Below are 27,029 nucleotides of genomic sequence, written 5' to 3' on the forward strand. Positions count from 1 at the left end.
ATGCAGAGCTGCACCAGATTTTGCAATCCCACTGTGACAGTTATCATTCATGGCATGCCTTAAATGTATATCGGTTATGAGGAACTGTTAAATCGATGGGTTTGGTTCCGCTTGAAGTGTGAAGGGGAGCTTAGCGGGATACTAAATGATGCTACTAAAAATTGTTCTGCAGTTACACAGACTTATTCTAAAAATGTGGTTGGCTGTAATGGATTATTTTGTACTTTACTGCACCAACTTCCTAAATAATGAGCAACTTTTCATAATAATTAGGACATACACGTGAGTATCAGTATACCATTTACCATTATCCAACCTGGGAAAAGAAATGAGGTTCTTTCCCCTGGGAGTGCTGCAGTTAAACAGTCTCTACACTTGTAGCTGTCCATGGTACTAGAGGTGCTGAAGGATAAATGATCTGAAAGCCGCATTCTAGGCTAATATAAAACATAAACCCCATCTGTCCAGCTATGTACTCCTTAAAATTATATGAATGTTTAATGAATGCTGGTATAATTAGATAAATCTATCTTTAGACTAAATTACCCTGAATATAATAAAACAGAATGAAATGAGAGTGGTAGTACTCTGCTCTTGACCTGGCCATTTTTTGCTATTCAGCACTGTGCTCCTTTAACTGCCAATTGCATAAATATGCAACACTGTACCCAAATGAAATGTATATATTTTTTTCACATAAATATATATATCTTTTCTATCTATATATCTCTATAGATAGATAGATAGATAGCTATCTAGCTATATATATCTAGATATATATCTAGATATCTATATATAGATATCTAGATATATATCTAGATATATATCTAGATATATATACTGTGTGCGTGTGTGTGTGCATGTGTCTCTCTCTATATGTATATGCCATGTGGGAGACGTTTTAGGGTCATTAAATCAACGGCAAATAGATTTAAAGAGAGCTTCTTTCCCTGGGGTATTAAGGTTATCAATGCAGGAATGAAATGAAAGAGGTCACATAGTCTTATTTTATTGTCTTATCTAGTATTCAATATGGGACACTTTTTATATTTTTATAATATGGGAACACTTTTATATTTTTTTGGTATAATTAAATCCTGTGTGGTAAATGCATGGTTGATAATTGTGATGTATGAATAATGTGTGGAGTAGAAATGTCCATTTGTTTTCTACAATGACAATAAATCTTATCTTATCATATATATATATATATATATATATATATATATATACCTAAAGTAGATGAGTAGTCTTGATTTCATGCTGACTTTACACACTATATGCTGATCCTGGCAGCTTGCCAGGTCAGTGATTCAAAAAGAGAAGAAAGCTTGGAAACAAGCGAAACGCGTAAGCGTCTAACCCATGTGCAGGTGGAACAAAGACCCCCACGCATCAATGAGAAAACCCCTTGACTTTGTGTAAATATCCTGATTGGACCTTGGATATCGGGTTGAGTCCTGCGGTGGATACTGAGACTGAGCGCTCCCCTTAACCATCTGACTGATCAAGCGTGGAGCGCCTGGACGTCTGAACCTTGTGACTCCCCGTACATCCCCTTGTGGCAGACCCGGAAGCTAAAATCTACGCCGGTGACGGACAAACACATTACATGATCGCTCCTCTATGCCACACTGGTGTGGCCACCGGCAACCTTCCTGGGCTCCATCATCCCATCACTGAAGACATCAAACGGTGAGCTAAAATGTACCCCAGCACAGGGGAAGTACTATGTCTACGGCCGGTCACCGTCTACTTCCCTTGCATAAGATGCTAAACAGCCCTCTCATTTGATGTCATTGAACTGACCTATTTGGGATTTTCTAGTTTTTCAATTTGCTGTTTTGACACCTGTCCTTTCTTTTGGGTATTGGAATTACATTTCTATGGCTTCTCATCAATCACCAGCACCTGCACTTTATTAGGAAAATATCGAAGGCCTGGTATTCACACAGTATATCCTGTTCAGGACTTTGTGGTAATTGTATAGACCCGGGTCTCCTTTGATACAATCATATGGGTGCGAGTGCATGAGTGATGAATGTATGTGGAATGTCTCTGGTGGCCACCTGCACACAATAGGACTCCTGCCCTATTTTTAATACATGGTTTGTGGAATTCTGTACTGTATTTATTTTGACACAATAAAAGTTATCTAGGTTCACAACAGCCTGTTCTTGAGCGGACCATCTTTTCCTGGGGGTTCCCTCTCAGTTCCCCCCTCCTTTTTCTCTCAGTGATTCAAAAAGCCATAAAGCCAGGGATAGCCAGGCAATCAGTATTTTCAGAATCAGGTCAACATTGGCAGCCAGCATGTTTCTCTCGTGACAGGTTTCCCGAAGTAAGCACCATGCAAAAACCTGCATATGGGATTGACTTTGCATGGTCTCGATAAACCAGCAGCAGTGACTCTAGACATTGCGTTGTCTTTCTTGGGTTACTCTGGTTGCTGCACAACTAAACGAGCATTGGTGTGTAAAACCTGGGGATGAGGCTGGTGCCCCCTGGTGGCTACAAAGTGTGTCTGTGACTATACATGTTCTGTTGATATATTTTCTAGAAATTGCCTATAATGTAAGCGCATAACACAATTCAACTAAAATGGGTGTATGTTACTGAAATTACCTCACTTAGCATTCTTTCCAAGAAGAGAAGAGTTAAAAATCATCAGAGCCCAATCAGTGGAGTCCTGTTAGCAGACTGTGGGGGAGGAGAGTTGAATCAAAAGTTCAGATGCTTCTCTAAATGCCACTGTAATCCCAATTAACCTCCTAGGCTGTAAAAAGAAAGATCTCTGTCTTGGCCTCCTGATTATGAAGCTTTCTCTTGCTCTCCGTTGTCCTCTAAAGCTAAGGAAAGCTTGTTTAATCTCAGTAGGGGTCCCTGTGTTACTGTCACCGGCCTGGCAAACAAAGCTTCTCATATACAATGCTTGCTGAACCTGCAGAGATTTAAGCAGAATCAACCATGTGACCTGCTCTGGTCGTCCTTGCGATAAAGCCGCATCAAACTACAAAATGTGCTGTGATACAGCTATTTAAAGAAGTACTCCAAGAATATTTCTATATAGAAAATGGGTTTTATTTCACTTTCTTCTATAGTTATGAAATTCATGTTTCAGATGATTAAAATATGGTGTAAGAACACGCAAGTTGATTTTAGTACAACGTAAAGTCACCTCTGTAAAGTGATCGGCAGGATCAAAGGATGGGCAGAGTTCAGAGTGGACATGAACAATGCTATGGTGGTTATCCATAATGCAAAGGGCAGTCTGAAGACCAAGCAGTGTCATGGGGTCTGCAGAATATTAGGCTCTGAATGCCTGAAGGTATCTAGCAATTTAGAAATTGGTGATAAATGAAAATATACTGTATTTATTGGCGTATAACATGCACTTTTTCACCCTGAAAATTGTGTGCAAATACCGTGTGCGTGTTATACGCCAATACTTCAATTTTAGCTGCCTCGGAGGGGACAAGGAGGGGGGCAGGACAAGTGCCATCAAATTACATACAATGAGAATCTCCCATTTACTTGGCGGCCTCTGTAATAGGAAGTCCTGTCTCCTGGGCCGCCATTGGACCAATATTCTGTCTATCATAGGAGATTCTCACTGTATGTAATCTGTCGGCGCTCATCCTGCCCCCCTCCCTGTCCCTTTTAGGCTGCAGATGGGCATCAATCAGGCTGCACTGATGGCAATGTTGAGGCTGCTTCATTGAAGGCAATGGTGAGGCTGCTGCATTGATGGCAATGGTGAGGCTGCTGCATTGATGGCAATGGTGAGGCTGCTGCATTGATGGCAATGATGAGGCTGCATTGATGTGGACTGATGAGGCTGCATTGATGGCACTTGGGAGGCTGCAGATGGGCATTGATCAGGCTGCATTGATGGCAATGGTGAGGCTGCAGATGGGCACTGACCCTTATTTTGCTTCAAAGTTCCTTATTTAAAATTTAAGTTTTTTTCCTGAAACTTCCCTCTTAAAATGAATGTGCGTGTTATACGCCGATAAATACGGTAATTAGTACTTCCCACTAAAACTATGGAGTCTATTTAACATAAATGGTATATCTGGTAAATTCAACCATCTATCAAAACATCACTCCGCGCCAAGTACACCACCACCAACAGTATAAAAGTAGCATCAATAAATTTTGTTCTAATGATCAGCAGCTACTTCAAAAATAGATTACAATTAAAAGCAATATGATATTTGTATAAAATAAAGATAAAAAGTCTTTCAATATTGCAGCAGCGCTTAATGTCCAGATCGCTGGGACACTTTTTCATATATAGTCCTTTATATGAAACAGATAATACGGTGAGGATCCTATGTGCTCTGTGAATTCAGATATTTCTTCCACCAAGCATAACACCACGTGCAGAGAACCCCTAATGGAATTGCACTCAACAGAAATTCAGCAAATATCAGCTTTAACTGGTATTAATAGGTCTGCACCGATTCTCAAAACGACCACCAGATGTCAGCATTGCCCTCGGTAGCTCCAATAAAATATGTGGGAAAAATGGAATGTCCACATAGTGTGATATTGCTAAAACACTTTATTTAAAACATCCAGATACCCCCCCCCCCCCATAAGAAACAAGCGTACCAAAGAGTATTATAAAATGAGCAAATAAGAAAGTGCACTGTGCCTGTTGCGTATCCAAAACTGGGTAGGTATTAGGAGCGTTCGTTGTATGGAGCTGCACTGCTTCCTGATTCCTCCCTAGTCTGTGGAGCGCAGTTTTTGTCCCCGTTGACGATTTGGCTCCTCTGATTGGCAGCTAGACCTGTCATAGTATAAGTATCGGCCTTTCATCTGGTAGTTCACGCCCTCAGACGAAGTCCGGAAGTGACGAAACGCGCCAGGATCGTGAACTACTGGAAGCGACGCTTGCGCTCCACCGACTAGGGAGGAATCAGGAAGCGGTGCAGGTCACAATGAACGCTCCTAATACCTACCCAATTTTGGATATGCAACAGGCACAGTGCACTTTCTTATTTGCTCATTTTATAAAACTCTTTGGTACGCTTGTTTCTTATGGGGGGTATCTGGATGTTTTAAATAAAATGTTTTAACAATATCACACTATGTGGACATTCCATTTCTCCCACATATTTTATTGGAGCTACCGAGGGCAATGCTGACATCTGGTGGTCGTTTTGAGAATCGGTGCAGACCTATTAATACCATTTAAAGCTGATATTTGCTGAATTTCTGATGAGTGCATTTCCATTAGGGGTTCTCTGCACGTGGTGTTATGCTTGGTGGAAGAAATATCTGAATTCACAGAGCACATAGGATCCTCACCGTATTATCTGTTTCATATAAAGGACTATATATGAAAAAGTGTCCCGGCGATCTGGACATTAAGCGCTGCTGCAATATTGAAAGACTTTTTATCTTTATTTTATAAAAATATCATATTGCTTTTAATTGTAAATTCAACCATACTCAAGTTTCCTTCTACTGTACACACAATACTTTTACGCTGACTTATGGACCCCTGACATTGTTGGAGAACTCATAGACGTCAAAAATAAATTATTAAGACACCATAGTGTGTGCAATTGCTCCTTCAATATACAATATAAATAGCCTTTAAACACATAAAAGTAATCTACTAAAATTAAAGTAAAGTAGAATGAAGATAAATAGTGTGTATTGGCTAGATGTTTATCAGAACCCACAAAGGCAGCACATAATGTACATTTAAGGATAACTCCACTTTCATGGAAAAAAAATTGCAAATGAAAAAAAAAAAAAAAAAAAATATATATATATATATATATATATATATATATATATATATATATATATATATATATATATATATATATATATATATATATTATACAATTGCAAATCAAGTCATATTGTAATTAAATGTGTTTCAAAATGACCTTTCCATTTCAATCTGCAGTGCAAAAAAGTTTGTTTAAATCCCTGCAATGTGCATAGATCACACAGAGGGGAATGTTAAGTGGAGTTACTCTTTAAATATCGTTTCACATTACTGCCAAGGGTGGTTTGCCTACATTCTCTTTTAATATAACCTATGACATTTCATATGAAAACATGATAGAGAATCCAATAAAATGCATTATAGAGACATAATTCTTTTTATAGAGGCAGGCAGGGATGCTTCAAACGGTAAAGGTTGAGAAATGACCAGGCAGGGTCTGTTCAGAGGATAACAGAGCCTCATCAGAGTGACAAAAGGTCAGCAGAGGATCAACTTGGCATCTGGATGTGAAAGACAATGCCAGGCCTTGATTAGAGGTTAGCAGAGAAGCAGGGCAGACTCTGGCCTGGGAAATACAATACAGAGGATTGATGAGTGGATAATAGAGGAGGAGGTTGGTGAGAACAGTCCATGCTGGTACTACATCTAGGGGGTCAACGGAAACAGCATGCTGCAAAGACTGAACTGTGAAAGCAAACAAGGAGACTGTTCGTTCCTGAAAAGGCTTGCACTGTATTAAAAAAAAAAAAAAAAAAAAACAGTTTAAAGTGCCTGAGGGTGTTTTGTTCTTCGTTACTTCATAAAAGTGACATTAATAGCCATGTAAGAGAACTGCTGAGTGCATTTACTGCCAGTGTTTCAGGTATGAAAGCTGCTTTCAGGCTGCTAATGTTTCCTAATTACAGATCTCAATTGTAAAGAGAGAGAGAGCGAGTAAGGGGGGTAGTGCAATAGAAGAGGGACAGACAGTGAACAGGCAGAGCCACAGGAGAAGGCTTTACATGAGGACCTCTGATCATACCATCAGTCATGATCATGCTCTTCAATCATCACTTCTCATTCAACGGGCTGAGCCACATGACAGTGCAAACTCGCTATGGAGATATAAACCTACCAACAGCTACATACAGAGAGAATAGTAGGCATCAGTCAATGGTTTTCCAACAAAATCAACATCCTGACAGTTATCACTGGTCTGTTACTAACATTCTTTGTCCATGGATGGCCAAATTGGCAAATGACTGAACAGATGCACATTGTATCAATGCTGGATTATACAACAGTTTGTGAACAGGTATGGGAATCTCCATAGAGAACACTTAGTATTGGGCATAACTGATAAATAGGGAAAGGAATAGGTCAGTGATCAAGAAAGGGTCAGTTTAACCCCAGGTATCCAGTCATGGGTCCTAGGCCTTCTGCCACTACGTCGTAAGAGGGGTAATGGCCCGTACACACGGTCGGACTTTGTTCGGACATTCCGACAACAAAATCCTAGGATTTTTTCCGACGAATGTTGGCTCAAACTTGTCTTGCATACACACGGTCACACAAAGGTGTCGGAAAATCCGATCATTCTAAACGCGGTGACATAAAACACGTACGTCGGGACTATAAACGGGGCAGTGGTCAATAGCTTTCATCTCTTTATTTATTCTGAGCATGCGTGGCACTTTGTCCGTCGGATTTGTGTACACACACGATCGGAATTTCCGACAACGGATTTTGTTGTCGGAAAATTTTATATCCTGCTCTCAAACTTTGTGTGTCGGAAAATCCGATGGAAAATGTGTGATGGAGCCTACACACGGTCGGAATTTCCGACAACAAGGTCCTATCACACATTTTCTGTCAGAAAATCCGACCGTGTGTACGGGGCATTAGAGTGCCAACTGCTTGTAGTTAGAGAAGAATGTTGTACTACATAGATATAGACATCCTTGTGTTCTGGTCAACCTCCTGCATTGGGTAGAAGCTTCCTGTCTGACACCAAAGGCCAAACAACAGGAATACAGATTGTCTCAGTACCTAAGGGTGAGAACTACTTAAAAACTCAACCCTGAATGTAAAATTTGCTAGCTGGAAGGATTTCTATTGCAGAAAAGGAGGAGAGTGCAAAATTTGGAAAAACCATAGGGAGAACAAGAAAAGGACACAAGCCCCATTCACTCTGCATTCTGAAACTTTTAACTCTAGGACTCACCAAGGGTGCTCTGGATTTTTGCTTTATTATTGGCATAGGGGGCAGCTGACGCACATCAAGGGTATATATTACAACCCTGTGAATCAAAAATGGTGTGTAACCCGCAGCAAATAATCAGATTTCCCTTACTATACTAAGATCAGTTAAGTGTTACTTGCTGATTATCACTGTTTGATGTCAGTACTACATGCTATGCATCATCTATACCCTAAGCACCGCTATGCGAAATACACCCTTGGCTTGGTACTAAACAGTGTGAGCAGCATAATCTGATAAAGGATGTACAAAATTGTTGGAAATCACTTCATTTGCAATGCATTGATTTTACTGTGCTGCAAATGAAGTGATTACCCTCAAGAGGTTAATTGTTTTGTAGTCATAGAATGGAATCACCCATGAAGTTAAGCTCTTGTGCTGGCTGTATGGTTTGTGGCTTAAGAAGCAACAGAATAGAATATATGACCAGCAAGTGCTGACATGAAAACTCCCTAAAACAAATTGGGGTTGATTTACTAAAACTGGAGCGTGCAAAATCTGGTGCAGATCTGCATAGAAACTAATCAGGTTCCAGGGTTTTGTTTTTTTTTTTTCACAGCTTAATTGAACAAGCTGAAGTTAAAAGCTGATTGACTACCATGCACAGCTGCACCAGATTTTGCACTTTCTAGTTTTAGTAAATCAACCCCATTGTGTTAAGGAACAATTGGACTTTACTGCCAATGTTCGTCTTTTCTGATGTACTGAATGGTTTTCAAATTTTTTTACAAATAAAAAAGCTGAAAAGTGTGGTGTGGTATTTAACATCTATTAACATCTATTTATTATTTATTATTATTTATTTATTTCAGGTACTTATATAGCGCCGTCAATTTACGCAGCGCTTTACATATATATATTATACATTCACATCAGTCCCTATACCCTCAAGGAGCTTACAATCTAAGGTCCCTAACTCACATTCATACCTATACTAGGGCCGATTTAGACAGGATCCAATTAACCTACCAGCATGTCTTTGGAGTGTGGGAGGAAACCGGAGTACCCGGAGGAAACCCACGCAGACACAGGGAGAACATGCAAACTCCAGGCAGGTAGTGTCGTGGTCGGGATTCGAACCAGCGACCCTTCTTACTGCTAGGCGAGAGTGCTACCCACTGCGCCACTGTGCTGCCATAGAAACCATTCCATTGTAGCTCTGGCTGTATGTTTAGGGTTGTTGTCCTGCTGGAAGGCGAACCTCTGCCCCAGTCTCAAGTCTTTTGCAGTCTCTAACAGGTTTACTTCTAAGATTGGCTCCATCCCTCTTGCCATTAACTCTGACCAGCTTCCCTGTCCCTGCTGATGAAAAGTATCCCCACAACATGATGCTGCCACAACCATGTTTAACGGTGTGGATGGTGTGTTCAGGGTGATGTGCAGTGTTAGTTTTCCAACACTCAAAGCGTTTTGCTTTTAGGCCAAAAAGTTCAATTTTGGTCTCATCTGACCAGAGCACCTTCTTCCACATGTTTGCTGTGTCCCCCACATGGCTTCTCACAAACTGCAAACAGGACTTTGTATGGCTTTCTTTAAACAATGGCTTTCTTCCTGCCACTCTTCCATAAAGGCCAGATTTGTGGAGTGCACAACTAATAGTTGTCCTGTGGACAGATTCTCCCACCTGATCTGTGGATCTCTGCAGCTCTTCCAGTTACCGTTGACCTCTTGGCTGCTTCTCTGATTAATGCTCTCCTTGCCAGGCCTGTCAGTTTAGGTGGTTGGCCATGTCTTGGTAGGTTTGCAGTTGTGCCATTCTCATTCAATTTTTGGATGATGGATTGAACAGTGCTCCGTGAGATGTTCAAAGCTTGTGATATTTTTTCTATAACCTGACCCTCTTCTCCACACCACAACTTTATCCCTGACCTGTCTGGTGTGTTCCTTGGCCTTCATGATGCTGTTTGTTCACTAAGGTTCTCTAACAAAACCCTGAGGGGTTCACAGAAAAGCTGTATTTATTCTGAGATTAAATTACACACAGGTGGACTCTATTTACTAATTAGGTGACTTCTGAAGGCAATTGGTTCCACTAGATTTTAGTTAGGGGTATCAGCATAAAGGGGGCTGAATACAAATGCACGCCACACTTTTCAGATATTTATTTGTAAAAAATGTTAAAAAGCATTTATCATTTTCCTTCTACTTCACAATGATGTGCCACTTTGTGTTTATCACATAAAGTCCCAATAAAATACATTTACTTTTTTGGTTGTAATGTGACAAAATATGGAAAATTTCAAGGGGTATGAATACTTTTTCAAGGCACTGTATGCAATAATATTATGTCATAATGGTTGGTTGCAACATTATAAAATCCATGTGTGTTACCAGGACCAATGGTACTGCAGTATTGAACAGGAGTTTATATTCTTTATGTACTGGGTTTATAATTATCTGTACTAAACAATATACAATGTATTCATCAATAAGGTATATTAGGCAGTTTTCCATTTTTCATTCTTATAACACGTGTATTGGACAACTAGTACATCCAGTACATACATACAATATAACAATATCTATCTGCTGAGAACCAGATGTGGACCTAAGCCACGTGACCATTGCTTTATATATTGCTTTATATATCTTATTATATTATTTTCTATAATACCCGCATATCCCTAAGCGTTTTACAGAAAACAAATTGTGTAATATTATTTTTGTAAGATAGCTTTTAACCTTTACCAGTGAAAATTATTTAATGTCATTTTTAGGTACTGGCTTTTTAACAACTATTCCAACCTTCAAAGGCAGAGATGCCTACAGTCCCTGTTTAATCTTGTAATGGGTTAAAGAGCAGTTCCTGCTACCTCCTCTCTAACCTCAGCCTGTCTCAGAGGATTAACTTTACAGTTCCACGATCCTTTGCACACAATGGTGTCATTAAATGAATATTTGCTTCTGCATTAATGTCTATGATAAAAAATCCAGTAAAGTTTCATGGAGCGTAAGAAGGATTCCATCGGGAAGCTGACCTGTTGAGATGTGGGCTTGTGAAATGGCAGCTTGCAGCATTGCCATCAGGACTGCACATTCACACCCCACCCCCCTTTAATTTGTTATAAAGTCTTCTGGGGTCAACGCTCCGGCGACAGCTCCATCTATCAAATATGTGTCAGTGCTACCCAGCCAGCTTTATTTCAGACATATGCACAAAGGTTGCTGCCTTTTACATCTTTAAAGTGACTGCACGGATACTATGGCCGCTGATACCGTGCATGATTTCTTGCTATAGTTGTCACCTGCTTGTGTACTTAAAATGCGGCAGCCATCTTGTTTTCTTAAAGGGAACCCGTGGCTATGAAAACAAAGCCTGTGGAACTTGGTATTGAAATGTACCTGTTCGGCAGATGGAAAGTTAAATCTTTGTTGTCTTCAAGAGATGCTGTTGCCAACATTTCAAGGGGTGTCACACAGCAGGTCTCCCAGTTGGCTACTTGGTTACTCCTGACTGCTGCTTTGTCACTACTGGACACACTAATGACGTAGAGGCTGGTGGGAGGAAGCACAGCACCCAGTGGGAACTTACTTTCTAATACACCTGGAAGTGCCAGACTGCAGCAGCACCAGCATCCCTTGATGCAAACAAAGGTTTGGCTCACAACCATCATAGAGGGGATTTCTAACCAATTTCTAACCATCACATCTAAGGACAGATAATCTGTAACACATTACAGTTGTTCCTGGGTTTAGATACGCTTTGAGATAAGTAAGAATGGTAGTTACAACTATCAATTTTGCTTCTGTAATTTAAGTTCATATTTACGTTATGAGTTAAATAAGAAAGTGAAAAATCAATATGGGCCAAAATGTAGGGAATGAAAGGGGGAAATGAACTAAAACTGGAGCAGACAGTACCTGGAGCAGCTATGCAAAAAATAAAATAAAATATCTTCTACCTTTAGCTTGTTTAGTTAGGCTACATTTACACGGTCACACAGGGGCAGCCAGGAGAGCAACCAGCAAGAATCAGTAGAGCGGTTACCTGTGAATAGAGCCTCTGACTGACCATGGATGCAGACAGTGTACATTTGCAAACTGGCCACAGTGAATGCGGTCATAGCACAGAGTGTTGCTGCATCCAGAGGCAGTGGTTAGCAGTCTTTGAATGCATGCGCACCCATGCAGCCTTCAAATGTAGGTTCACCTTTTCAAAAAAATTGAAAAGGTGAACTAACACCCTACAGCGACCCTCACCCCTGAGAGCCAGTGTAGCGGTGCAAGGATTCAAAATCCCTGCTCTTCTCCCCCTTTTTTCTGTAGGGCATCCAAGATGGATCAGAACGATTCTGACTGGTCAGCACTGCACAGAGAATCGCTCTGATCTGTCCCGGAAGCCCTGAAGGAAGAAGAGGGAGAAGATCAGGGATTTTAAATCCCTGAACCACTACACCGGCTGCATGGGCACTGACAGTTCATCACCCGTGGAGGTGTACAATGGTGACCAGGAGGGGGGGGGGGCAATGACCCGGGAGGCTGTTCAACTTTTCATTTTTTTTCTTTTTCAATATATTTATTGATTTTCACAAGCAGATGTCCATAAATGAAGCCCGTGGAATGTTATCAGTTAAATGGTTTAACAAAGGATAATATTACATTTTTTTTTCTGAAAAGGTAATCTAACCCTGTAGCCTCCCTGGCCGTTTTCCCGAGTGTGGCTCGGGATTAAAATTCAGGACCATTAGCGGTAACCCCGAGCCACACTCGGGATTACATTGCAGGATCCTGGTGCCTCCTTACTTACCTTGTCCCCGGGATCCTGCGATGTCCCCCGCAGTGTCCGCGGGCTGTGTCCTGTTCAGAAGCCTCTCTGTGCCAGGCTCCGTTCCCTGCGAGCGGCGCGACGCACGGGGGCGGAGCCTGGCGGCAAATTCAAAAAAATGTAAAAAGCATAACACATACAGTACTGTAATCTTACAGATTACAGTACTGTATGACATCATTTCACATCCCATTTGTCCCCAGTGCTCTGGCCCATGCCCTGCATGCAGTTTTATATTGCATATACTGTTCTTTCTGCCTGGAAACTGGAGATTGTCCATAGCAACCAAAAAGTGTCCCTTTACGTCAAAAATGGCTTTAGACCAGCTAGAAAACAGCGATAGTAAATTAGAACACTTGCAGAATTGAGCGATAGTGAATCGTGTGGAAATTTATTTTATTACTATTTATTTTAATTTTTTTTAATTATTATTTTTTTTTTATTATATTATAATTTATGTTTTTGTGTTTCAAACTTTATCATACCCGGGATATCTACTAGACTCTTGTTTGGACAGATTTAAGTGTGTTATTGTTAAGAATTACAGTACAATATATAACGCCAAATTTCCATGCAAAATAATTGTACCGCTTTCAGCACCTAAAATCCGAAATAATCATACCGCCAGGGAGGTTAAGCTTTGAAAATGAAAACTAGAAGCTGCTTGGTTGCCATGCACAACTGCTCCAGTCTCAGTAAATTCCACTCATTATGTTATGCCATGCAAAAACAACAGTGTTTGACTCAAAAAAACACTTCCTTTGCCTATTTTTATCCAAAGGAGTTCTATGGTCACAGCATCTACATTCATTTTATAACACTAGCATCAGTTGATATCCACCTCTTATAATGACTCCTTTCCACCTGGCTTGGACTTCCTCACAGACTCCATTCCGGATGTAATGCATAAGACAGGGTTTTCTATATGACATTACTATGCTATAGCTGGCTGACACTGCCCTGAGAGGAGAGAGGCTCCATGTGGCAATGGGGTACTGGAAGGAGAGGCAGGAGCACATATTTGATACATTGTCTACTTTATGATAAAGAGATATTTGTCATTTTGTACAACCTAAATGTAAATGTTTTTAACCTGACTTTAATAAATTGTTTTATGGCGGAGAACACCAGGGGGTTGAATTACTGAAACTGGAGAGTGCAAAATCTGGTGCAGCTCTACATAGAAACCAATCAGCTTTCAGTTTTTTTTTTTGTCAAAGCTTAATTGAACAAGTTTAAGTTAGATGCTGATTGGCTACCACACACAGCTGCACCAGATTTTACACTCTCCAGTTTTAGGCCACTTTCATACAATTGGCCCACTCAGATCCGTCTGTCCATTTTTCAGGCGGACGTGAGTGGGCCATCCATTGACTTGTATGGGCAGGCGGATGTCAGCGGAGATGCCATCCGTCAAGATCTGCTCAAAACAGATGGATGGCGATACGCTCGCCATCCGTCCAGCAGATCGGATGGGATCTGATGAAAACGGACACGCAGTCCATTTTAATCCGATCTGCCCATAGAGAGCAGGAGGGCTCTGACAGGTCCGTCCCTCAGGATCAATCCCCCGCTGAGCTAGCGGAGCCCGTCCAACGGATTTGCCCCGTGTGAAAGGGGCCTTAGTAAATCAAGTCCAATATCTGTTTGCTTGAGGAGAGAGCTGCATTCATTGTGTACTGTGGAGGAGTGGGTTTGGAGCCAGGTAGAAAGGAGTGATTATAACCGGAGCTCTGGAGTGCTGATGAGGCTGATACTGACCTCCTATAACCTAGAGGTCCAACATCTCTTGTGAGCTTTGTGTGACACTGGGTGTTGGTATACAGCAGTGATTAAGGAGGAGATTGCATAAGATTTGCATAAGATATGGATGTCACTGGGTATGGGAACACGAATGCACATTGAAGAGTTGAGTGTCTTTTGCACTGAAGCATTGGTCTGCGTATTTTGTATGGTACAAGATGTCACATTTTTTCCACAAATAATTGTTACATATGGTTTAGCAGTGTTAATTTTGTCGACTAAAACATTTTAGTCGACTAAATGAATACTATTTTAGTCTACTAAAATATGACTAAAACTAAAACAATTGAGAAGACTAAAATACGACTAAAACTAAAATGGAATTTTAGTCAAAAGACTAAAATGTGACTAAAACTAAAATGGCTACTTCAAACTTAATGCTGACTTCAAAATGAACACTGGTCTGTAGTGCATGTTCATACCTCAATACCATAAATAATAACATATTAGATTTTTCACTCCAGCAGTATATAATGAGTTTGGATTACAATTTAATTAGATTTTAGATGACTAAAATGTACTGGAGATTTAGTCAGCTAAATACAACTAAAACAATTGCAGAAGACTAAAATGGGACTAAAACTAAAATGCCATTTTAGTCCTAAGACTAAGACTAAAACTAAATTGAAATTCACTGCCAAAATTAACACTGTGGTTTAGTGTCTAATTCATAGTAGATAAGCGCTGCACATTATTTTAATTTTTTTTTTTAATGAGAGGGAATTCAGACATCAGCTGCATGGATATTATACCGTTTTTTAAGTCTTCACAAAGTAAATTGACAAACTTCAGAAACATTCAGATTAATATAGAGTAGGTAAGAAATTATGGAAATACAGAGTGTAAAGTAATATATGATTTTACATTTTGACCATAGATACGCTTCAACTGGTTAAACTCCTAGAGCCCCACATAATCATTAAAGTGGAATTCCAGGATCTATGTTCAGCTTCAGCCCAGTCACATGATCTCCCCTGTGTCAGTCAGTGCCGGATACAGGAGAGAGCAGTGCTCTGATAGCTGGCATGCCTGAGCAGTCTATGGGCCATCCATTGTTGGTGGTCCCTCCTCTCCACTGAAGCTGCTGCTAGCTGACACAGGGTAGCCGATCACATGATAGTGTATATATATATTTGCATCTTTCTTACACAGAGTGGTTAGAATAAGTGTTGGAAGGGGGTTAGGAGCAGTTTTAAGCTTAGATAGTTTTATCCCAGAATTCTACTTTAAAGTACAGTAAAAAGAGTAAGAAGAAAATATGCAATAATTTAAATAATAAGGGCCCAGGCCAGTCTTTTAGATGTTGCCTCCTTCAACTATCTTTCATGGGCTTAGAGTGATATGATAAAATTGTGCAGCATTGCTCTTAACACTTCTGGAGTATGTACCAGGCAAGTCAGAAGTGTGAAAAGGCAAAAGCACTTGTGCTACTGTAAGAGGATTACACCTCTCGCTCTTAAGACTGAGAAGAAGAACCTGACTCATTCAAAGTACATTCATTTACCACTGGTCATCTTCACCTTACATCACATTCTTCAAGACAATACATATCGGGAACAGGTAAAAGCTGTCCACCCCATTTTCCCCCCATATAGGTCTGTGCAGTAAAATGCACATGGTAGTACTCCCAGAAAACACCCTTGTGATGGTGTAACTTCTGATTGGTTTCTATAGATTAGTGCACTTCCTCTTTACACAGCTTATTGAAGGATTCATTTTCACTTTTGACTGCAATGTATTTTAAAATGGCCTAAAACCTTGTGCACTGTCCTTGAGTTAAATTGAGGAGTCTAATTAGTCCTCCCATTTCTTATCTTGGGTTACAGAATAATCAACATTTATGTTGTAGCGATGGGAAAGTGAGAGGGATTGAATAGTTTAGCTAAAGAAGACTTGGCAGGGCTAACACCACTTATTCCACAAAAAATGCTGTGTGTTGACAGCCCAGATCAGGGCAGGTCGATAGGTATTTTTCTATACTTGCTGCATTTTTCAAGGGATAAAACATAGGGAAATGTGAATTTATTGCAGAGATGTACTGCATATGCTATTTTGCCTTGACATATGCTTTAAAGCCACACACACATGCACACACTATATTGAGTTTATTCAATAAGGCACAGATCTGTTTTCAAACAGTAGTAGCCCAAAACAGGCAACCAAAAGTAATTTTTCACTGTTTTGAACAAAACTGAACCTGTGTTTACCCTCAGTCATCTCAACCTTAGGCAGACATGGAAATCAGGCAGCTAAAATTGCATGCACATATAATTACATACCTTGTAAAGCTGTCTAATGTTTGGAGCTTTTAGGAGAATGCTGGATCACTTTAAGCTAATTGATATGCCTCTTAAGCCTCGTACACACGATCGGATTGTTGGCCAACAAAACCGTGGGATTTTGTCCAAAGGGTGTTGTCCCGAACTTGTCTTGCATATACACACGGCACACAATTGTTGGCCAACAATCATGAACGTAGTGACGTACTATGTGGTTTTTTCAGCTCTTTAGCGCCACCCTTTGGGCTCCTTCTGCTAATTTCGTGATATTAGAAGTTTGGTGAGTGTTGATTCGCGCTTTTCACTTCGCACTTTTCATTTGGTGCTTTTCAGTTTGGTTCTGAATGGCTGTTGGTCAAGTTATTGTTATTGCTTTAACATTATTTTTTTGGTTGAATAATGATTTGATTTGGTTTATTTTCTATATTTTTGGATGCATAGAATGCACTTTTTGGTTAACTTCTATTGGCAGATAGCATGTCTAATTTTGTTTTCTTTTTTTAATGCACAATAAAAAAAATTGAGTAGAATAATACTTGGCTATGTGTTTTACTTCAAATGACAGTTTGGGAGTAGGCAGTTACATTTTAAAAAATACAATGTAAAATTGACAAGGGACACCAATATAGTTGTAGCTTTGATCTTAAAAACTATAGGATAATGGTGTTGTGGTAATTTGCCCAAATAAAAAAAAAAAAAGCATAATAATATTATTCTTGATATCACTAGAAAAAAAAAGCCTTTGAAAATTTGTTTGCAATAACTCCATCAGTATCACCAGCAAAGCAGCTTCATTATTATCCCATGAAATAAGAAGAGAATTGTGCGCTGCATTTCAAGATTTTATAATTTGCCATGTCACGAATGTTAATTCTCCATTATAAACACTAGTTTACAAGACCGACCAATTCCGGCTCGTCCTTGCTTCCGAGCATGCGTGTTTGTACTTTGGACTTTTGTCTGACGGACTTGTGTACACACACTTGGAAAATCTGACAACACACATTTGTTGGTGGAAAATTTGAAAACCTGCTATCCAACATTTGTTGGCGGAAAGTCCGACAACAATTGTCCGATGGAGCATACACAAGGTTGGATTTACGGCCAACAGCCTGTCATCGAACATTTCCCGTCGGAAAGTCCGATCGTGTGTACGAGGCTCAAGCTTTACTATCTTTTAAATGATACCATTGCTCTGTCGGCTACTTTACTGATTAAAGCTAATTTAGAATAGATTTAAAGTAACATTCAAGACTATTAAAAGCCCAACTGAACTTTCAGATATAATCAGTGAAATAAATTTCAGGTGTATCAAAACAAAGGCGTGCAAAGTCTCTTAGTTAATTTTCTTTAGAAAACAACCACAGCCTGAGGGGACCTGTTCCCTGCCAGCATGCTGCAGGCAAGGAAACTTTCTGTATGGAAGCAGAGGTCTCTCTGCAACGGTCTGCCATAGTACCAGCTAGAGCTCTCCAATCACCAGGGAGCAAAAAATAAAAGAAGCACAGCAGCTTAGTGGTCAACACTTCTGTCTTAAAGCATTGTAGTCTTTCATTCTAATCCCAGTCGGAACACTAGCTGAACAGAGGTTTCATGTTTTCCCTGTGCTTATGTGGGTTTTTCTCTGGGCACACTGGTTTTCTCCCACACTCCAAATGCATGCTGGCAAGGTTAATTGGGTCCTGTCTAAATTGGCCTTAGTATGTGTAAATGTGTGGTGGGGACCTTAGGATGTAAGCTCCTTGAGGGCAGGGACTGGTGTGAATGTACAGTGTTAAAAGTGCTGTGTAATAATATAAAGTAATAGTAACAGTTGTTTGATCGTATTGTGGTTCACCACGTTGGAGGTCCTTAAAATTTCCGCAGAACACTTGGTGGAGAAAAATAGTTTATTCTAGGAATCACTTGATTCAATTCATAGTCTGCCTAAAGATTTTTTTATATTTGCTTTAATGTACCGTTCAATATAAAGAAATGGTGTCTTCGGTTGGGATTTTTCCGAGTTTGATAATGAGTGTTTATTTGGCATGTTTTGTAGAGTTAAGAGCTTCTCTGCAGCATGCTGGCATCTCTTCGGAAAGACTACTACTTTCACACAGAGAGCATGGTTCCTTCTCTGCAGCATACTGGCAGGGAAGAGGCTTTTATACTTGTGGCTGTGGCTGCTTAAAAAAAAAAAATTGCACATCTTTTTTGTGTTAATGTCTACTGGACTGTATTTAGCAAATTTAAATTTAACCTTTTCAGTAGTTTTTTGGAAAGCTGAAACACCTAACAGTTTCTTATATCTCTCAAGGTTTCCAATAGAAGGAGTTTAATTAATAACCAGTAGCCATTAGAAGAGATAAATCTGTTGGATTCTCAATTTATATTATATGTTATTTATTATTTATATTATATTATGCAGGAACCATAGGTGTGAACAACCTATTGCATTAGGGTGTGCTCCCCAAAGCTCAAACACATATGCGTGTGTGTGCATGTGTGTATACATACTGATGGTGTCAGTAGAGCAGTGGACAGTGGCAATAGGGCAAAGATTGGTGTCAGTAGGTTTTATTTTTTTTCACAATTTTATTTTTTTTCACAATTTTATTTTTTTTATTATTATTATTTAATGTTTTTAGGAGCTATATTAGAGGGCTTTGGTGAAATATCAGGGGTCTAAACAGGGGGGATATGCACCACATGGGGCACGCCCTGTGCTCATGCCTATGGCAGGAACGCAAAATAAGAAGACAATGGTGGGGAACAGACCAAGGAACTATGGCAAGGGCAAAATCTCCAATGGGCACTCCAAAAGATATGAGTTCAAGGGACATCTCAGCCCACCAGATGCCGCTTATAACAAAATATCAACTTCAGGGGTGGACTGGCCCTGCAAAACACACTGGAGATCTCACTTGGAAGTACTCACCCCAGAAGAAGGAGTTGCCGTCCAGCCTAGCTCCGCTGTGGCCGTTCTTGTGTCCATTAAGGTCTCTGCAAGGAAGAAAAAACATTTAATCATTGGGAGTTAGGACACATGGGCACAGCCTGTCCCTTTTGGGATTGCACCTATGGTTTATCAATTTAGTTCCACACAATATAACACACAATGAAAGTGATTTTCACATCATTAGCCAATCTGCAGTTTATTTTCACAGTTTGATAAAATTACATATTTCTCACCGTAGCTGCCTCTTATTTTTACTCTCAGATCTCTGCTGTGTCAACCCACTGAATTATATTAAGCATAGATAAATAAATGACTAGTAAATATGAAGAGAACCCATCACTTGTGCTCATTAATGCCAGGTCAATTATGCAATATTCGTTTTAAAATTCACTAAAAATAGATATTTGGCATTTTCTCTGAAAGAACAAGGGACAATCTGATATGTAAATCTGTATACTGTATATATCACACTCGACAACCTCACCAAACATATATTTGTACTGCTTTCCCTACTAGAGAGCATATCCTGTGTAGGCATACAACATACACAGCCGCCTGTATTATGAGAAAACACTTTTGTTCCTGGTTTCTATCTATTTAAGGTGGATGTAAACCCTTACATATACCCAGTGAAGTGACTGGCTTCAGGTGATACACAAAGATGAAACAAATTCTCCTACATATGTTGTACCTGTTTTATCTGCAGATTTCTCTTCTCTGCATCCATCTGTAGTCCTGGATTTTAAAGCTCGTCTGAGTTGTCAGAAAAAAGGGGGCAGAGAGCTGAAATTACACACTTCAGAGCTCACTGATGAGAGCTCTGAGAGCTGATTGGAGGGAAAAGATACCTTTCCCTCCACACAGCACACAAAAATGGAGCTGAGGCTGTCAATCTGCTGTAGCTCCCTCCCCTGTCACCATTATTCTCTTGGTGTCAATAAAAATTGATAGAAGTGATTCAGCAGACAGAAATTACACTTAGGGGTTGATTTACTAAAGGCAAACACACTGTGCACTTTGCAAAGCTCCAGAGCTTGGTAAATGAGGTAAAGCTTCAATTTGCAAGGAATATCCAATCACGTGCAAGTAAAATAAAAAAAACAGCATTTTTGCTTGCACGTGATTGGATGATGGAAGTCAGCAGAGCTTCTGCTCATTTACCAAGCTCTGGAGCAACTCAAGTCTATTTGCTGTTAGTAAATCAACCCCTAAGCAGTGGCGTCGCTGGGGGGGGGGGGGGCAGGGGTATGACACCTGTCGCTAACACCACCTGCTGCCCTACACTGATCTGGACTGAAGCCACCTCCCCCTCCTCTCTGTTTACATCCACACAGGAGGAGCCCGAGAGACATACACCGCTGTGTATATCCGTCCGCGCTGTTCTGAGGTCTGTACACTTTACTATATGTAGATGGACATGTGCAGGGGGGGCGCTATGGGAGAGAGGGGTCTATACTGATGGAGGGGGTCTGCACTGAGGGGGGTGTCTATACTGATAGGGTGATCTACAATGAGGGGGGTGTCTATACTGATGGGGGGATCTATACTGATGGGGGGTCTGCACTGAGGGGGGTCTATACTGATGGGGGGGTCTGCACTGAGGGGAGGTCTATACAGGCATACCCCAGTTTTAAGTACACAATGGGGTTTATTTACTAAAGCAGGAAAGTGCAAAATCAGGCTCACTTCTGCATAGAAACCAATGAGTTTCCAGGTTTTATTACCAAAGCTTAATTGAACAAGCTGGGATTAGAAGCTCATTGGTTTCTATGCAGAAGTGAGCCTGATTTTGCACTTTCCAGCTTTAGTAAATAAACCCCATTGTGTACTTAAAAGTGGGGTATGCCTGTACTGATGGGAGAGTCTGCACTGAGGGGAGGGTGTCTATACTGATAGGGAGAGGTCTACACTGATGGGGGGTCTGCATTGAGGGGGGGGTGTCTATACTGATGGGGGGGTCTATACTGATGGGGGGTCTGTACTAAGGGGGGTGTCTATACTGATGGGGGGTCTGCACTGAGGAGGGGTGTCTATACTGATGGGGGGTCTGCACTGAGGTGGTGTCTATATTGATGGGGGTCTGCACTATACTGCCTATACTGAGGGAGGGGGTTCTGTACTGAGGGAGGGGGGTCTGTACTATACTGCCTATACTGAGGGAGGGGGTTCTGTACTGAGGGAGGGGGGTCTGTACCGATTGGGGGGGGTGTCTATACTGATGAGCGTGGTCTGAACTGAGGGGGGTCTATACTGATGGTGGGGGGTCTGTACTGAGGGAGTGGGGGTCAGTACTGAGTGGGGGGGTCTGTACTGAGGAAAGGGGGTCTGTACTTAGTGGAGGGGGTCAATACGAGGAAAGGGGGTCTATAATTAGTGAGGGGTGTCTGTACTTAGGGGGAGGTCTATACTGATGGAGGGCGGTCTGTACTTAGTGAGGGGGGTCTGTACTGTGGGGGGGATGTGTACTTTGTGGGGGGGTCTATACTGAGAGAGGGGGGTCTGTAGTTAGTGGAGGGCGGTCTGTACTGAGGTGGAGGGTCTGTACTGAGGAGGGACTATAGTTGGTGGAGAGGGGGTGACACCAATTTTTTCCACACCTGATGACATCAACCCTAGTGACGCCACTGCCCCTAAGTGCTCTTAATTGAGACAAGTATACATTATAGAGGGATACGATTACAACCACTTTAAAGCTGAATTAAAGACAAACAGCTAAATACACACCTATACTGATGGGGGGGTCTATACTGATGGGGGGTCTGTACTAAGGGGGGTGTCTATACTGATGGGGGGTCTGCACTGAGGAGGGGTGTCTATACTGATGGGGGGTCTGCACTGAGGTGGTGTCTATATTGATGGGGGTCTGCACTATACTGCCTATACTGAGGGAGGGGGTTCTGTACTGAGGGAGGGGGGTCTGTACTATACTGCCTATACTGAGGGAGGGGGTTCTGTACTGAGGGAGGGGGGTCTGTACCGATTGGGGGGGGTGTCTATACTGATGAGCGTGGTCTGAACTGAGGGGGGTCTATACTGATGGTGGGGGGTCTGTACTGAGGGAGTGGGGGTCAGTACTGAGTGGGGGGGGTCTGTACTGAGGAAAGGGGGTCTGTACTTAGTGGAGGGGGTCAATACGAGGAAAGGGGGTCTATAATTAGTGAGGGGTGTCTGTACTTAGGGGGAGGTCTATACTGATGGAGGGCGGTCTGTACTTAGTGAGGGGGGTCTGTACTGTGGGGGGGATGTGTACTTTGTGGGGGGTCTATACTGAGAGAGGGGGGTCTGTAGTTAGTGGAGGGCGGTCTGTACTGAGGTGGAGGGTCTGTACTGAGGAGGGACTATAGTTGGTGGAGAGGGGGTGACACCAATTTTTTCCACACCTGATGACATCAACCCTAGTGACGCCACTGCCCCTAAGTGCTCTTAATTGAGACAAGTATACATTATAGAGGGATACGATTACAACCACTTTAAAGCTGAATTAAAGACAAACAGATAAATACACACCTAAAAATACATACATGCTTGCTGTCTCACCTGCCTAAAGATTTGCATTTTTGTCCACCCCGTTCTAAGATTTACACAGCCCTGCTAGTTTGTATAGCCAGCCTCAACTTCCTGAAGACGGCCCATTTGATTGGCTGAAACGCGCGTAGGGGTTGGTCTGCAACATCGTGTCATCACGACACACTTCCAGTCCCGGAAATCAACCAGTAAACCGCGGCGACGGCATACCACTGCAATTGCGCGGATTTCCTAGGAACTTACCTGCTGTTCACACTGGGTGTCAGGTTTACAGGCACCCTTACATGTGAGTTTAATTACTATGTTTTATATATGGAATAAATGTTTTAAAAATGTTGCTGCGCAATGAGGCTTTTTCTGTCATTTGCATGAGGAACATCTACCCCAAACGACACTAATATATGGAGGAATGAGGCTCTCTTTATCATATCCAGTCATATGAGGAAGTATTGATCCCGAACCACATCAGTCCACAGAAAATCCACGGGGACTGCCCCACATGCGTTTTTGACCAAACTAGAAATAGTTGGTCCATTTGGAGGGGTGAGTTCACATCCATGTGGGGGCACTGTCCTGTGAGCACATATCAAGCACTTATCAAGCATGGATTCACATCCACTTTGTAGAGCACGAGCACTTTAATTGGGATTTGGAACTTTTTATTGCTTCAAGTTTATTGATGTTTGCAACAAATCTTCTGTATGGGACTTTCTAGCGATTTTTTAAAAACGCACCAGGTTTCAAATGTGATATCTATTCAATCTTTGTGGCACTCAGCGTAAATGATCTGCATAGGACTTTTTAGCGATTTTTCAAAGTTGCATCAGTTTTCAAATGTGATATTTATTTAACATTTGTAACACTTAGCACGGTATATTTATTTATTTATGTATAGCCAGCCTGATGACCTAACTTTTCTACACAGAAGTTAAAGTGGGAGTAAACTCCCTTGGTTGATTTTACCTATAGGTAAGCCTATAATAACTCCTACCTAAAAGGTACAGTAAATTTATCCTAAACTCGCTGTTCCCTTAGAAGCCTGTGCCTTGAACAGCGGCTCCCGCATGCACAAATGCTGGAAAGCTTTGCTTTAAGGTTTAATGTTTTTTTTTCTGTGCAGAAAAAAAAATGGGTAAAAAACTCACTGAAGCTCACGTGAAAACTAATGTAACCGGATGTCTCTACAAGTGAAATCTGCGTGTCAATTTCCATCAGTTTTTCTGCACGTATAGTGTGATGGAGGCCTTAACGTTGATCATAATGTAGCTGCAAATTTAATTATGTCTTTCATCTTCTTCACCTACGTTCTTTATCCTTAAGGCAGACCTTCACTCAAAAACAAAACACCCCAAACACTTTTGAATTTTTTTTTACACGGAGCAGGTACGTTTTATGACAGGAACCCACTTTCTCTTATGTCACCCAGGCGAGAATTGTGTTACTCACTTTGCCTCCTCCTCACCCGCAGCCTCCTAGGACACATCACATGTCCCAGGAGGCTGCAGGACCAATCTCCCTGTGCAGCACAATCTGCATAGTGGGGAGCCGGGTGTGATTCCTCAGGAAGTCACAGCCGGCTACCAAATCCAACATGGTGGCACCATGGATCCGAAGTGAAAAGAACCGCTTGCGGGAAAACAGAGCTGGACTCCAGGAACTTCTAAATAGCTATTTTTTAAAAGGTTAGCGGCTACAGTATTTGTAGCTATTGAGCATATATATGTATATTTTTTAAAGATTTAAGTTTTTATTAAAGAAGCCTTACCTCTATAGGGCATCAAACAAACAGTGGCTTCCACAGTCAATTATTGCCTTTCATCAATGCAGCACTTTAAACCTAATATAGTAATAATGATTGGTGGGCATCAAATGTCTTGTAAATATGTCGCCTTCAGACTGGTGGATATTTTTTATAGACCACTATACTTAATGGTCTTCCGGTAAAATACTACACTGAAATTTTACTGGAACAACAGTCCTCAAACTAACTGATTGGATTAGCTTCTCTAAGGTTAAAGCTGGAAGGTAGTATTTTATAGATATTATTTATACATCTTGTCTTGGTATTAAAAAAAAAAAAGCAGAAATCATTATTCTGGGGAATCTAAGAAAAGGTCGGGGCTCACCCTAAATATGCCCACAATGTTTTATTATTTAGTCTCTTATGTCAGGCAGTCTTAGTTGCAAGAGGTCAAAAAAAGGGACCGGAGATGTCAGCTTTGATGAACTGATAATGTAGGAACAGGCTGAGTTATGGATTTCGATTATGGCTGGCGAGGAACAGAGAATTATGGTTCAGTGACTCCCATTTCATTATCACTCCGCACATCACTAACTCCACTCTCTTCTCTTTCCATCACTAGGGATGAACCATATCGCTCCGATGAGGTCCGCGTGAACTATTATCTCAATACAGCCACTTTCTGCACATCAGCTTCATCTTAGAAAAAATAATCATCATCTTTAATATACCTAAGCCAAGTTTTTTTTTTGTAGGTGTTAACTCTTTCTATTTTCCTTATATTGTTACATCACTCTCTGATTTTTTTTTTCTTTGGAATAGCCACTAAGGCAGGCCATACGGGATTCATTTTCTTTCAACCAGTGGGTTACACAAAAGAAAATGTACTGATTCCCCATCCACACCTTGGAGGTGAATCCCTCCCACGGAACTATTGTATTCTGACAGCGGGAAGGCTTCCCCACCATCAGAATACACTCATCGGCCCTGACAGCTATAGTTGGAGGCACTGATTCGGCAAAAAATTTCCAGCAGACTGATTGATCGAGAAATCAACTTCAGTACAACCAGCCTGCCCATAGATGGATCTAATTTTGCTCCGGTCCCTGCTGAACCGGCTGAATTTCGATCCATCTATAGCCAGTAAAAGCACATCTTCATGAAACAATAAAATTTTACAGGTACAGTATTTTGTTCTTCATAATAAGTTCATTAAAAAGCCATGATTCCCAATCCTCTTTTTAAACAAGATCAAGAACATCCACATCAAAAGGAATGCTTTGTTAATAGAACTTTGTATGCAGAGATCTCTGCGTCAGCAGATGGCTTTATTGGGAAACAAAATGAAAATTCAGGCAAGCGCATATGTCACTTTACAGCAGTGTTTCTTAACCTTTTTTTCAGTCAAGGCACCCTTTAAAATTCTGCAAAATTCGAGGCCCCCATTCCCAATGTAAATACTAAACTAAGAGTTTTACATAATGCAGCAATATCCACACATGTAGGACACCCAACATAGAGGTGATTTAATCTTTCAAACCAAATACACCTTAGCACACTGGTACAAACTAGTATTCTGATGTTTCTCTTCTCCCGCAGTTTCTCCCCCATGACCCCAGTGCTGACAGAGGGGAGCAGGAGAGAGGCAAACGAGGATTATGTGTAGGCATATGACGTCGTCCTCCTTATCAACCAATGACGTCATTGGTTGTTAGGATGCCGACAAATGTAATGCAATGAAAACCTGTGGCTTTTTGTAACTAAAAGGCAGGCTTGGTCCACTTTCTAACTTGTATACAATTTTTGGGCATTTTGCCAAGGCACAGCACCCTGGTTGAAAAATGCTGCTTTAAAGGATATCAAAATTGAAGAAAATATAAATTGTTATAAGTAATTTTTCATTTGCTAGGATACATAATAAAGGAGAAAGGTTGTATACAGTGGCTGCTGGTGCCCAATTTTTTTTTTTTTTGGGGGGGGAGCG

General features: G+C 41.0%; 1 protein-coding gene across 4 annotated transcripts in view; it reads right to left on the reverse strand.

Annotated features, from left to right (window-relative positions):
* The window catches only part of EPHB1 (EPH receptor B1), a 453,260-nt gene that overhangs the window by 272,559 nt on the left and 153,672 nt on the right, over positions 1-27,029 (reverse strand). For all 4 annotated transcript variants that reach the window (XM_073625512.1, XM_073625507.1, XM_073625511.1 and 1 more), the window contains exon 2: positions 19,759-19,823. In XM_073625512.1, the coding sequence (XP_073481613.1) occupies positions 19,759-19,823 (65 nt within the window). The remainder of the gene's footprint in view (positions 1-19,758; positions 19,824-27,029) is intronic.

Source organism: Aquarana catesbeiana, linkage group LG04, assembly GCF_042186555.1.
Source record: "Aquarana catesbeiana isolate 2022-GZ linkage group LG04, ASM4218655v1, whole genome shotgun sequence".
Classification (NCBI taxonomy): Eukaryota; Metazoa; Chordata; class Amphibia; order Anura; family Ranidae; genus Aquarana; species Aquarana catesbeiana.